At 47.3% G+C, this 13,867-nt stretch overlaps 1 protein-coding gene across 1 annotated transcript; it reads right to left on the bottom strand.

The window, feature by feature from the left end:
• Positions 1-29: 29 nt before the first annotated feature.
• POP5 (POP5 homolog, ribonuclease P/MRP subunit) lies at positions 30-2,968 on the bottom strand. The gene is made up of 5 exons (XM_082325359.1): positions 2,891-2,968; positions 2,679-2,821; positions 2,434-2,583; positions 1,779-1,862; positions 30-1,601 (listed from the first exon to the last, which is right to left on the bottom strand). Exons 1-5 carry the CDS (start codon positions 2,908-2,910, stop codon positions 1,498-1,500), a joined length of 501 nt encoding a protein of 166 aa, XP_082181485.1. The 5' UTR covers positions 2,911-2,968; the 3' UTR covers positions 30-1,497.
• Positions 2,969-13,867: the final 10,899 nt, after the last annotated feature.

The following is a 13,867-nucleotide window of genomic DNA, read 5'->3' on the forward strand; positions in this document are numbered from 1 at the left end:
TGCCAGGGAGCTGCCATAAAGCACCACCTAACTTAAGTGCAAGGCTGACCCATGTCTGCTGTATCCTCAGTCCGCCTGCACTTGCTCAGGCTTTAAAAAGCCGACGTGCTCTCTCCCTCCGACACCGTGACTGATCTGAGCACGGAGGCGTGTGTTTGGGACTGCGGGAGTCGGGTATTCCACCACCACGGGTAAGATCATGGGTTGTGTCCCTGTTCAGAAAGTTTATGGCAATACATCGATGCTTGATTTCAAAGCAATAGGCGCCACATCATACAAGTGCTTCCTCCAGGCACGTACGCGTGTGCCCAGGGGAAGCTAGTACCAAAGAGTACACTTCACAAAACTCTGTATGCGGCTGTGAACCGGGGAGAGGGGGAGTGTAAGAACACTTCAACTGCTCCAGGAGGACAGAGGAAACACTCGCAAAGCATTCTTTGAAAGCAGCTTGGCTTCACGCTTGGTCACAATTAACTACACTTGCTGGAGAGACAGTACAGCTTGTCAAGAGAGCGCAAAGAAACTAAGACAAGATGCCGAAAGTGGTGACGCACCTTGCTGTTAATGCTTTACGTGCACGCTGGGAAATTACTGCTGAGGGTAGGGAGAGCAACTAAGAAAGAAAGATTCAAGTATGCAGTCACCTCTTCACAGTACTATCGCTTCCTATTTGTAGTAGTCCTTTTAAGCCATGGAACAGGAGTAACTACTTACTGTCTAAGCAGTACTGTTGTGTTCTATTATCTCTACACATTTATAGTCAACTTTTCTTTGCACTGGGAAGAGACAGAAGGGCTGGAGCTGGCGTAGCTCACCTCCCGATCGCGAGCAGGGGAAGCGGTGCGGGGAAGGCAGACCGTCCCTCCTGCAGGGGCTGTCTCCGCAGGACAGCATCTTCAAGTTGTACCTTGTTTTCCTATGGATTCAAGAGATAATACCAGCAATGCTACTTTCCTCTAACTGATTGGTGTAAACTTAATAAATACCTAAGCAGTACTTGTACCTATGAGTTTTGTAATGGGTCGGGTGGAGTTGAGCCTTACAGCTCTGCCTTGTGTTCTGTGCAGTCTCTGCTCCCGTGTATGCAACTGGTGCTTTTGTGGCTCGGAGCAATGGGTAGCCCTATGGGTGCACTTGGTAAGGTAAAAACCAGTAAGATGTTAATGCTTTTTCTGTACTGAAGGAGAATAACTACATTCCTTGTCCATGCCAACTGCCTAAAGCTCACTTCTACCTCAGCAGGAAGATCACACCGAGCTGCTGCACTCCTTAGGAGTGCAGGTGGGTTTGATTCCTGGAGTGAAACAGGCAAGCAAGTAACCTACTTAAGGTTGTTGGGGTTTTTTAAAATTTATTTAAGAACACTCAGAATGGGGGAATGAAGTCTAACCACGAACAGATGCTTTTTCTGTCCCCTGCTTTGCTTAACACTGAAGATAACTGGTAACATCTTGATTACACAAGTACAGGACAGAGGTGAACAGTAACTGGTAATGTTCAGTCTGTCTCTGTGCCATCATCATCTTCCTCATCTCCGCTTTGAGACTGCTCTTCTGTAAGGAAACAGCTCAACACCGACTTCTGTATACACCGTCTTTCCTCTGCAATAAAGAGAGCGACAGAGGGTCATTACTTGATCTCTTCACATACGCTGGAATATCCTCAGCTTCTAAGGAAAGGAACGCTTCGCAGCTCAGGAATTCAGAAGTAGCCCACCTTATCCTACAGAACCCCAGGAACTGAGGCTGCGTTTTAGGAAAGCGGCTGGAGGAACTCACCTTCGTTTGTACAGTTCTGCAACAACATCAGCAGCTGTCTTCTGTTATACTGAATTAGAAACTTCTGACACGTTCTGATGGTACCTGTAGGAGTCACAAGAACAGTATGTAACAATCTGCACTACCAAGTGTTTCAGAGCTGCCAGTATATTTTCTGAAGATCATCGTATCAAGTGACAAATGCCCCAGGCAACAACTTTATTAATGCAAGTGCTAAGAAGTGGCTGTAGACTTCATTTCCCCACTGCTGAGGTTAAGTGGTGGAATAATAATTTCTAACACATCGTGCTTGTTCTTTGCCCCAGGTGGTTAATTTTCAGGACAGGGATGATGCTATACTTTGAAAATAAGATATTTTAAAAAGAAAATAATGTAATATAGTATTTGCTGCTCTGGTTTTGTGTTAAATGTAATGAAGATTCAAGCAGAATTAATGAGGGGTCTCAACAAAGAGCTGCTGGTGCCAGTTTCTTATTTAGATCTGCTAGAAGCTGTTCAGTTAGGGCACGGAAGATGGGTCTGTCGCACCCGCAGCAGTAGGAGGGGGTTCATCCATTGGAGCAGGCCTGGAGGCTGCGGTACGATTCAGCTCCCCGGCCTCCCCCCACCCCCCCCGGGCACCGGAGACCCCGGGGCGGCTCGGGCAGCGGCTGACCTCCGACGTGCAGGGTGTTGAGGAAGCAGGGGTAGCGCTGGTTCCTGCTCTCCAGCTGCCTCACGAAGGGGAGCGCGGAGCAGAGCAGCCGGTAGGAGTCCTTGCGGCACCGCAGCAGCACCGTCCCGGTGTAGGCGTTCAGGTACTTCACTGCGGGGGCACACAGGCACCGGTCAGCCCCCGCGCCCCGGCCCTTCCCCGAGGAGCCCCCCGAGGGGCCCGGGGGCAGCGCGTCCCGCCGGCACCTGTGAAGGAGATGGAGCAGCAGGCCAGGCCGTAGTCCCCGTGCACCCGCCCGATGGCGTCCCTGACGGCGAGGCCCACGGCGCGGTCCTCGATGCACTGCCGGCACCGCGGGTCCTCCGAGACCACCTCGCACAGCACGTACCTGCGGGAGAGCGCGGCGTCAGCGGCGAGGGCCCGGCCCGGCCCGGCCCGGCGGCGGCTCCCGCCTCACCTGTTCTTGAAGCGAACCATGGCGGCGGCGGCGGCGGCGCCCGATCCGGACGGACGTTGCGCCTAGCCAATGGGCGAGGCGCCTCCGCGCACTGCAGCCAATCGCCGTCGCGCGGTGGGGCGGGGACAGAGGACGGACTTGCCGGCGCGGTCCCGCCTTCCTCCCTCCGCCGGTTGCCGAGCCTGCGCGCGCGCGCTGCCGCCTTCCCGCCCTCTTCTGCCGGGGGCGACCCCGCCGCCTGCCGCGCCCTCCGCGCGGGGGCGCGCGCGGCTGGCGGCTGAGGGGGCGGCTGAGGGGGCGGCGGGCCCCCCGCTCCCCTGCCTCCGCTTCAGCCCCTTGCGCCGCGTCGCTTCAGCCCGCCTCGGCTAAGCCCGCTGTGTCCGGGGCCAAAAAGTCCAAATGATGGAGACGGGACGTCCCGCGCTCGCACCCCCGCTTCGTCTGACCGGAGCCGCGGGAAGGTCCGGGGGAGGAAGGTGAGGACAGGCCCGGTGCTGCGGGCGCCGCTCTGGCTGTGGCAGGTGGCGGGGCCGCCATCCGCCCCCCGGGGCTGGGGGCTCTGGCAGAGTGTCCGGTGCCACCCCTGCGCTCCTGGAAGGGCTCTCTGCCTTCGCTACCTCACAAAACCGTCCGCCAGTATTTGTAGCTCCTCAGGCTCCGGGTACGAGGTGTTTTGGGATACATGCTAGCTGTTGAACAAATGATAACAGATGAGAAAATCGCAGAACAGAGCTACTTATCGTTGTTTCTGTAGTGGTTCTCAAAGCTGTGACCTCTGACAGACGGTCTGGGAAGCAGGGAGGGCTCTGGAGCGAGCACCAGAAGAAACTGGGGAGAGGGGAAGGCGGGGGTAAGGGAGAAGATGGGAGGCGGGCACCCGAACGTGAGGGGGGAGAAAGAGCCGGTTAGGGCGGCACATAATCCACGGGAGAAGCTCTTGCACCGAGGTCCCTGGGGCCAAATCACACGGGAGCGCCGAGGCACTATAAATTAAGTGGGAACTCATTGCTGATTCAGAGTGGAAACATCTTCTTTAATGACCTTAACTCTAGACAAAGAGAACAATGATAAACCCAGTGGAAATCCTGTCCTGGGTGATAAACTTCTGCCCTCTGAAATAGATGCCTGTTCTGCTGCTCTCTCCCTTTCTCTATGAACTCTTCTCTCCTTCACCTGTCATCACATTTTTGAGTCATGTTTTCCTGAGAAGTGCAGAATATGAGTTGCCTGAGGAGAAAAAAGCACAAAGTCCAGTATGGGCTTGCCAAGAGACCTTTTCTTTTGCGCCGTGACTAGCGGGACCGGGGGAAGTTTGTTGGTTGCTGAAGCTGACGCACAGAAGCATTTTCTCGGTGAGGGAGACTGCACTGCATTGATCTTTGCCGTATTGCTTTGTGTTTTAGTATCCAAACTGGGATCTAGCTGTCATCTGTTCCACTTGTCAATACAGTGAGCTCCTAGGTGATAAGCTATTCTCACATTTTTTAACCATATCAAAATCCATGAATATTCCCATGTGTTTTCTTTGTGGGATGAGGTCCCGGCTTAGCCTTCCAGCATGCCTGCCGAGGTCTATTTGCTTGCTGCCCCCGTCTTTCTGATGGCATGCCCCATCCTGCCTTCTGACTGGGCTGGGGTTGTCCTGGGCTGCTCGGGTTGCTTTCGTTCGTGCCCTCCCTCGTTTCCCTCTCTTTGCAGAGGCAGGGCTGGGTCCTGACAAGCAGTGCATGTGAGTGCACTCTGCCCTGTAATCCAATAGGACATGTGCACTGTGCGTGCTACAGGCTGGGCCTCATGTATAGCGAAGGCTTCTGTTTTCGGTCCAGAAGGCTGATTAGCAGAGACGCAGTGCAAAGAGAGAGCAGTGTTGTGAGAGAGCCCTGTCCTGCTTCGTTTCATGTAGGATGTTGCCTTTAGTTCCCTGTTGTTGGTTTGGAGGATGCATAGAGCTGCCCCGAGCCACCGCAGCTCCCTGCACAGTCACTGTCCGTGTTAGTACAAGCCGTCTGAGTCCGGTCAGGCGTCACGGTGTGCTGAGCTGACAGCACAGGACTAAAAGGTTACAACATCTTCACATTTGTTTTCCCACCTCCTCGCTCCCATCCTTTGCCAGCTTTGCTGTATTGATTCCAGCGTCAGTGATTCAAGAAACTGTAGCAAGTGATGGTGAGTTATACAGTCAAGGTGGGAAAGAACTGTCTCCTAAGAAGAGATCTGAAAGAGAAAAAAAATCAGAAAATGCTATTTAAATTGAAGAGTGTGTCAAGAGACCTGCCAGGAGAGAGGATGGATGTCTCTCCTGCAGACTGGGAGATAGCTTATCAAATAGAAATTATGGAGGACAGACTATACGAGGACAGGGGGAAATAACATGCACTGTCTATATACATTAGAGACAATTTGTAAAGCAGTTTGAGAACTTTGGATAGAAGATTCTTTATCAGCGTAAATGTACGTCAATGCTTATCCAATAAGGTGGTGATGCCAGGGAGGTGCAGGAGGAATACTGAGGTCTTGCCTTCCCAGCTCGTGTTTGTTACGTGTGGCAGCCTGCATGTGGAGGGGTTATTCCCAATCAGTCTGGGTTGGTTTTATTACCATTTTAGTTCGTGATTTGACATTTTATTATAGGCTTGAAGATCTAGACCCTCAGTTTGGATTTATATGGCATTCATAATCTCCAGATTGTGGGTTAGATTGCATTTATATTGTATAGAATTAATTGTGCTAATAGGCTGCAATAGACATCGTGATTAATGCATATGTTTTATTGTATGCACCCAGCTCTTAGAGTTTGTATGTATTTGCTATAATCAAAATTACCAGAAAATGCGTTCACTGAGAAAACATCTATCAGTTAGTGAATCCTTGCACTCTTTTTAGGTAGGATGTTTCCATTTTATAGATGAGGAAACTGAGGTACAGGAGGATTAAACAATTTGTTCATAGTAAATCGCCATCAGGCTGGAGATACAGAGCAAGGACATAATGTGCGTAGTGGGAACCAGCGTATTGGTGCATACTGTGTTGGAGTATAGGTCTTGTATGTTGCTCGTGCATAAGGTAGCCAAGTAATTACATTCTGGAGTAAAATTAGGATGCGCTGGTACTCCATCCTTGTGATACCACAATTTGATCTTCCCTGCGTAGCCAAACCCATGATTTTTGCTTCCCCCTGGAAGCATGGAACTGAATTTGCCATCAGGTGCAGTATCAGAGTTGGGGGTGACAACTACGTTTTGTCCCACTGTATGCACACTGCATCCCCAGATAACCCCGCAGTCAGAAATACAAAACAATCTGGCTAAAATTAAAACTGCTTCTTAAATCCTCTGTCTGATGTTGCCTGAAGCTTTTTGTTCAGTTTATCTTCACAAAGTCACTGAGACAGAAGAGTGCATTCTCTGAGCACGTTGGCCTGGAGCCTTTCATGCCGATGCTTTCATGTAACGTTTGGGACGTTCTCCTCCTCCCTTCCATCCCTTCCTTTTTACTCCCCCGTTTTCTATCTCTCTCCCCCCTTTTGAGCTCAGGATCCCTCAGATCAATACATGTAGGAATAGAAGCTATCCTTTTTTATCACCTTAACATGTAACCACTCATCATAAGCTTTCTGGGCACCCAGGCTGTCACGGGCCAGAGCCTGCTGGTCTGTCTGTCGGAGCTGCCACGTGTGCTCCCTGCAGCGCTGCCCTCATCTTTGCTGTCGTCCTGCCACATGGAATATTTGTCTTGCAAAACTATGTGTTTGAAGCAAATTCTGTTTCTGCCTCTTTCAGTGGCTTGCAGTGTGATCTTGGACTACTCACTTAAGATCAAAATAGTAAATTCACGTTTCCTTGATTATTTTTTTGGTTTTTTTTAAAAGTCAAACCCAGGAAATTTCAGCTCAGATTAACAGTGACTGTGTGCTCTGAGAGACATCCCAAGTGTTGTAAGGTGAGCTTCCATTAAGATATCAAAAATTGGAAGCCACTTTGGAAGATTGAAGCCAAAGTTTAAGATCTGATAAAGGGCATAAGTGTCTCTGAGTTTGGCACGTGCTGTCTAGAACGAACACAGAATCAGGAGTCTTCTCTTTCTGCGCAGCAAAAACCAGCGTGAGAGAGAGCAGTGCAAAAAGGCTTTGTGCCAAGTGAGAAGCTGGCCCTAAACTTCCGAGCTTCATTTTCTCCAGCTCTGCCATGGGAATAATTGCAAATACTTTACTCACAGATACATGTTAAAAATTAGTAAAACGTCCACTCGAATGTTGTTAATTACCAAATATAGTAAAACTGCTTCTATATAGGAGAGATCTGTAGGCAGCACGCTTTTCATTTGCAGCAAGCTGCTGCAAGAAGCAAGCAGCTGTTTCCAAACTAGTTAATTAAATTAAGGCAAAAACTAGAATATTAGTCCAGATAGTTCAGGATTCTCTTTTCTCTTTCCTTTCTGCATTAGGGAACCCAGACTGAACAGCAGGCCACGTAAGTTACTATGTAATCTGCTCTGTAAAAACCCCATAGTTAATACCTCCTTAACGGGGATGTTAAGATGGATTAATTATTCTTTGTTCTGGTCTCTGAAGATAAAGGGTAATTACTATTAATTATGCGTAATTGAAAAATTGCTCCTTCACAAAGAATCCAATAGCATTAGCGGGATTTTAACTTCTTGCTACCTATAGGGAGGCGTACAACATTCTGTAATGTTATGGCAAAGACTGCCATAAACTTAAGAACGGCCTCGGAGAGCGTTACCGGTATTTTCAGAGATTACAGATCTCGGAGCACGCTAGTGAGACAGGACTCAGTGTTTTGTTCTGTGCTGAATGGCACTTAAACAGAAGATGCCATTCATAAGGCTGATGATTGTCATTGATGCTGCTGCAAGAGTTTTCCTCAGTAAATTTCCAGAAACCTGTGGAACACCCACAGGTGAACCAAAGGGAAAGTATTAGAAACAAACAAACAAACAACAATAATTACAACAACAATGAAACAAACCCTTGAGCTTGCCTATCTGGGAAGGAAGCTTTTGAAAAAAAGAAAAAACAACCCATGGCTCTTTAGTAACCAGTACATCACGTGTGGGTAAGCACAGGCAGGAGAGGTGTCTGACAAAGAGTGGGGACTGTGTTGAGATATTTGAATTAAGGTGAAAAAGAAAAAAAATTTATGATTTTTACAAGGGCAGAGCACTTTCAGTTATATAAGATTAGTAGATTGGTTAGCCTGACACCTGAAATTCCTAACTGCCCACCACTTTCTGTTGTTAATTAAAAATCCTCAAAATATTTAGGTGCATAACTTCCTTTGATTTCAGTGGGAGTTGGGCACCTTCATATGCATAAAAGTCTGGCCCTTCAGCTCTCTAGGCCTCACTTTCACATTGGCAAAATGAGGATAATAACAATTTTTCTACTTCAAGGAGTGCTACAAATAAGTTATTGAGTTATTATGCACTCAAATAATATAATAATTGAGATAATAGAGGCTCTTATGGCATAAACATAGCCTACCCTGAGCCACCTTCTTCACATATGAGTTGGTGTAGAGGCTGCTCTGAAACAAAAACGATGTGTCTAGTGTTGCTTGTCTTGCAGATCTTTGCTCTCTGCTTTTTCTTTCCCCTGAATGTGCAGATTAAGCCAGGGTCCTATGTTACAGTAAGATGTATCTGCTTATGTCGCCATATACTGAACAATCCTTTCTCTGCGTGGCTTTATGTTGAACTCCCGCAGCCTAGAGCAGCATAGGATCAGAGATGTCTTCCGCACAGCGCTTGTCTGCCTAATGAGGGAGGCAATGAAAAACATTTTCCAGTGCACCCATCACGCAGCAGCTGTGGCACTGAGGCGAGAGGACAGGCATCCTAGAGCAACTTTATATCATCCCTGCCTGCTGCCTGGCTCCGGCAGGGCAGCGGCAGCGTGTGCTGGGGAGAGGGGAGCTGCGGTGGAGCCGCTTGGTGGGGTACGGCCGGGGCTCCCCTTGGCAGCTGCAGGGTCTGGGCTTGTACTGGTGTCAGCTTGGTGCAAAGAGTATGTCAGTCACTGCCTAGTTGGGGCACACGGCTCTCGGCGCTCTGCCTGACCCACTCTGACAGAGACCTCCCTGCCCGTTCTGTTCTTGCCTAGATCCAATTTGAGCTGCAGCACCTCACCGCCCAGCACAGTAAGTGAAAGCCCCTCAAAAGCAGAGCAGGGTGCAGCGTTTGAGTGCAGATTTGAGTGGGGAGAATCAACAGCGACGCTTTCTATTTCTGCTGCGCTGACTGGGGGTGCTCACAAAGACCAGTAAGAGCAAGCAGATTTCCAGAGGCAGTGGTTGTTACAGATTGAAGAAGACAAAAAGCACTGGAAGCATCTGACCTATTTTGGGAAGCTTGCTGGGGCTTTTTGCTTTTATTTTGTTCAATTTTTTTTTTTTTCCTAAAGATGTGCTTGCACCTGAGTCAAAGAGACTGTAAATATTTGCCACTTTTCCTAACCATGTGCACCATGAAGACAGAAGCAAACTAAAAAGTATCTTGCTGCATTTGCTAAGCTTATTCCACCAGTTGCCCTGAGGGCATGGGGGTTTGAGCTGGCACTTGAGATGACTTCTGCCTGCTGCTGGTTGGTCCCAAGCTAAAGCTCCTGGTGATGCACGCAGCAACCTTCTTGCAGTGCTTGATGGCATCTGCCACAGCGAGATGATCTGGGGGCAACTGACCCAGGGCATGTCCCTCGGGCCACCTCAGTAAAATTCCATAGTGCTCATGCTGGAACTCAAGCAGTTGTTGCTATGTGACCTTCTCTGTCCCTGTTTCATACCTGTGATGCTTAAAAGATCATGTTTATCCTGCTGTAACATTAGTGACTTAATTAGAGCTGAATTTGGTCCTACTGCCTCTGAACATGAGCAGCTTCCATCAAGTCATCTAAAGGATCAGATCTGGTTTCTTCTCTCTCTCAGTGCTGGTGGCATCTGGTTTCATTTTCCATCTTTCCTAAGGGAGCTCACTTTTCCCCACATTTCAGCATATGCCTGTTGTATGTCAGCACCCCGGGCTGCCTGTGTCTCCGTGCCAAGCCAAGTACCACTCTTCCAGCCAGCAAGGTACAAGATGGTGTAGAGACAGAACGTGAGATGCATCAAGAATTGGTGTTGTGGACTGCGCATAGCTTAAAACTAGTACCTGTTTGTGGGTCAAGAAACTAAGCTAGAGGCAGTAAAGTGTGGTGGTTTGTTTTTTTTTTTTTCCTCTGCGTAGGAGGTGTAGAGGTAGCAGGATTTTGGTCCTGTAGTGTCAGAGGAGCCAATGTTTTTGCACAGCATGGCTCCTCTTTGTTGATACCATAAGGGGCACCTAAGGGACTTCCCAGGGTAAACAGCAGGGTGGGGCGCTGCTGATGAAATAGCCGGGCTAGCAGAGGAGACGGTCCTCCCAGCATCGTAGCTTAATGTCCAGAACTGTCTGCATGACATCCCCGCTTATTTCTAAATATGCTGACATGGGGAATTTTCTACACGTGATGGTTTGTCTCCAGGAGAGGGATCGATTCTTTTAACTTCTTCCGCCTCTTCTCCTTCCCTGTCCCTCCCCAACCACTTGGCCCAAACAAAACTCCCTCAGCTTTGTTTGTGGCATGCAGAGGGACAGCTATTTAAGCAATAATTACGAAGTTCTTTTTTGTAAGATGTAGGATTTTAAAAAAGCATAAGATGATGATTTTGAGTGTTTATTAGATTCCCCTAAAACATACATTCAACTTCAGCTCTCAACATTTTAATGTATATTGCTACATAGATAAACCTATTGCTTGAAAAAGCATAGATACTCTCTGTTGTTTCTCTATTATTATAATGTTACCCAGTATTGTAAGATCAACATCTGTGAGTCAGATCACAGACATTAACAAAATGATTTTATTTAATTAATTTACTTAAATTACACATGCTGAGCTCTGTTATTTTTGGGACTTGCAGGGTGCAGGTGTTCCTCTGTAAGCATGGGGGCAGGCAACTTCATTAGTCTTTTAATAGTCTCCTAGTATCAGAGGCTGATGGTGTCACCTTATATTGAAGCTCATTTTTCAATAAAAACGCAGCAGTTTGTAACATGGATACAGAGCTCCTGCTCCCATTCACGTTCCCTCCTACTCTACCCCGTATTCTCCAACAGAAAGATACCACCCTGACAAACACAGAAGATTGAAGGGCATATACTAAATCTCAAGTTCAGTTCTTTAGTGTCTTGCACACATTATAGCTTCATAGAGGAGGTGATGTTGAGAGGACAGGGTATAAGTAACTTTAGATTAAGTAATGGACTTAAGGACTTCATATCCAAGCAGACTGTCTTTCTGCCTGTCAGTGCCGGGTAACTGTGTCACCGATATCCAGACTGATGTTTTCTTTATTATTATTCATAAGCTCCCATGCCAAACAGCAATCAGACTCTTCAGGCTGTGCCGTCTTGGGGATTATCACGCTTGCAGGGCGGTTGAAGTCACTTCGCCTGGAGTCTTCTGCCTCTGAAAAGTGCCCAAGGCTAATCACTGTGAAATGTGACGCCTGTCATGTCTTCTTGTTCAAGTATGTGCGGCAGGCCTGTCATTCACTAAAAGCCTTAACATCTGTTATTACACGGTAATCCTCACCCATCAGGCTTCCAAATAAGAAACTGGTGGAGCCCAGCAAGGTATGGCTCAGGCTTAGTTTGCATAATTCCCAGAATGCAAGGCAACTTGCTCTCCCTTCTGAAATCATTAATAAGCAATAAGAATATTATATAAGCTGGCACCTTTTTTTAAACCATGATAATTTCAAATGCTATTATAATTAGGACGAAGATGAGAGTTTGAGCTGGGGGAGGGAACAGACAAAGGATTAAGCTGATCTCCACCATGATGTTAGAAGGTGGCTTTGTCTCTTATATCCTAGTTTGGACAATAATGGATACGCTTTAGGCACATGAAGAGGCAAATAGACAATTTATTTAAAAGTATTAATCCTTTTCATCCTGAAATGTTATCTCTTGCCATAAATAGGATCGCAGCTTTCCAGTCCACTTATATTCTGACTAACTGCCCCTGCAGAAAAAGCCTGAAAAGCAATATATTTTTATGTTGTATCCTGATGACTATCAACTCCATAGTGGGTCAGATAAAGTGCACAAAAATGTTCTGTTGCTGAAAATATCTTTGTTTAGGCCAGAGTGACTGCTGGCTGATTGCGACTACAGGGCTATCACATCGCAAGAGACGTGGCCTCTCGGGTAGTGGGTCCCAGGCCATGACAGATCAGATGTGATATTTTCATGAAGGAAAGTTTAGTGTCTGGATTGGGCAGGCAGGATTTGCTGGAGAAGGAAAACCAGGTGACAGTACAGTTTATTTTTATTACAGCAACTAATAGGGCCGCTTACTTTGGAATAGGGAAGATTTAAAAAGTCACTTGTCAAAATCATTTTGCCTCTAATGCTGCAGCAGCCCTCAGATCTGAGCATGTTCCTGATGTTCCCCCTCACTCACATGCACGAACACGGGGAGGCAGGCGGGAGGAGGCAGCTGCACTGACACACTATGGGGTTTGCAAGAACATGATGGCAATTTAGCAGAGCGATTAAAAGATTGCACACATTTATTAATAGCTTTGCTGCTGCAGCAGCTCTGCCGGAGAAGCCTTGCTTCCTCAGGGATGCTCTTACCTCCTGCCCGTTCCCTTCCAGAGCTCTAGAAACTGAGAAGTCAGGTTTGGACTCAGTTGCAGTCTAAAGCCACAGTTATGCACAATACTGCAGCCCACTTTATCCCACTACCCAGGGGAGGAGACAGGGGGAACTGGAGTGTGAGAAAGAAAGAAGAGAAGATATGCAGAGCAAAAAGAAAGGATTTTTTTTTTCTTTTCAGCTCTTGCTTGGCCTTTCTTTTCTTCCCTGTGCTCCTCTCCCTTTCTCTCATTGCTCTTTACCCACTCCTCCTCTCCCTTGGGACAGAGCGACTTTTTGTTCAGTGCGTTGGCACTAGATTCAGATGTGGGTCTACAGTGTCTTTTTGGTACTGTATAACAAAATCAGTGAAAGACAGGAATAAAAGCAGTATTGGAGAGGGTCTGCTGAAAGTTCTGCGGAGCAATCAAACAACCCAACAGGAGCGCAATCAATTCTTTTGCGATTCTCATGACTGCGTCATTGTCTCTTCAGATTTTTTTACTTTTAACATTGGGGAAAGGGAGGAGGTGAAGGTTCAATACCAAAAGAAAAAAAAAGAACAAGGAAAGGAAAGGAAAGGACAGGACAATTGGCTGAACAAGAATTCATGGCTGATCCTGCTGAACAGCAGTAAACACTGTAAATGAGATGGGCAATTCTGATGTTTGAGTGCACGGTATCTGAGACGTATTTATCCCACGGACCAGATGATGGTGACTGACTGATACAAGTTTGCAACAGGAGGATATTTATCCTACGCATATGGTGACCTCCTCCATATTCCTATCCACGGTGGAATAATCAGTTTCTTTCACTTTTTTCTTAAACTGGGTCCTAAAAGAAGCTGAAATGTCTGGACAGCCTAAAAGGAATAATTTTTTTCTGCTAAGCAACGATGACAGCAGCTATGAATGCTTGTGTCCCCGTCATTATCTAAAATCCTGCTTGTAACTGGGTAGGGTGACAGCGCACCTCAACCATGGCTTTTCCCATACAGTACGGCCAAGCGACTGGACATGCCGTTGGGCATCAGCAGCTGACTACCTGTGCTTGACTTTTTAGTTCCATCAGGAGAATTTTTGTTCTATTCATACACACAATTTAATCATGCCACTTGGCAATTTAAGAAAAATCTCATTGCATAATCACTACGTCTCTGCTTAATGCAGTAGAACAGGCAGAAGGGAAAGTGAAGTGGATCCAGTGGATCAGAAAGGAGAAAAAATACGATGGTGGAAGGATCCAGGAAAGAAAATAGAGTTGAATTATGAGTCCTGCATTATTCTTACCTGAACC

Source organism: Platalea leucorodia, assembly GCF_965183815.1.
Source record: "Platalea leucorodia genome assembly, chromosome: 12".
Taxonomy (NCBI): domain Eukaryota; kingdom Metazoa; phylum Chordata; class Aves; order Pelecaniformes; family Threskiornithidae; genus Platalea; species Platalea leucorodia.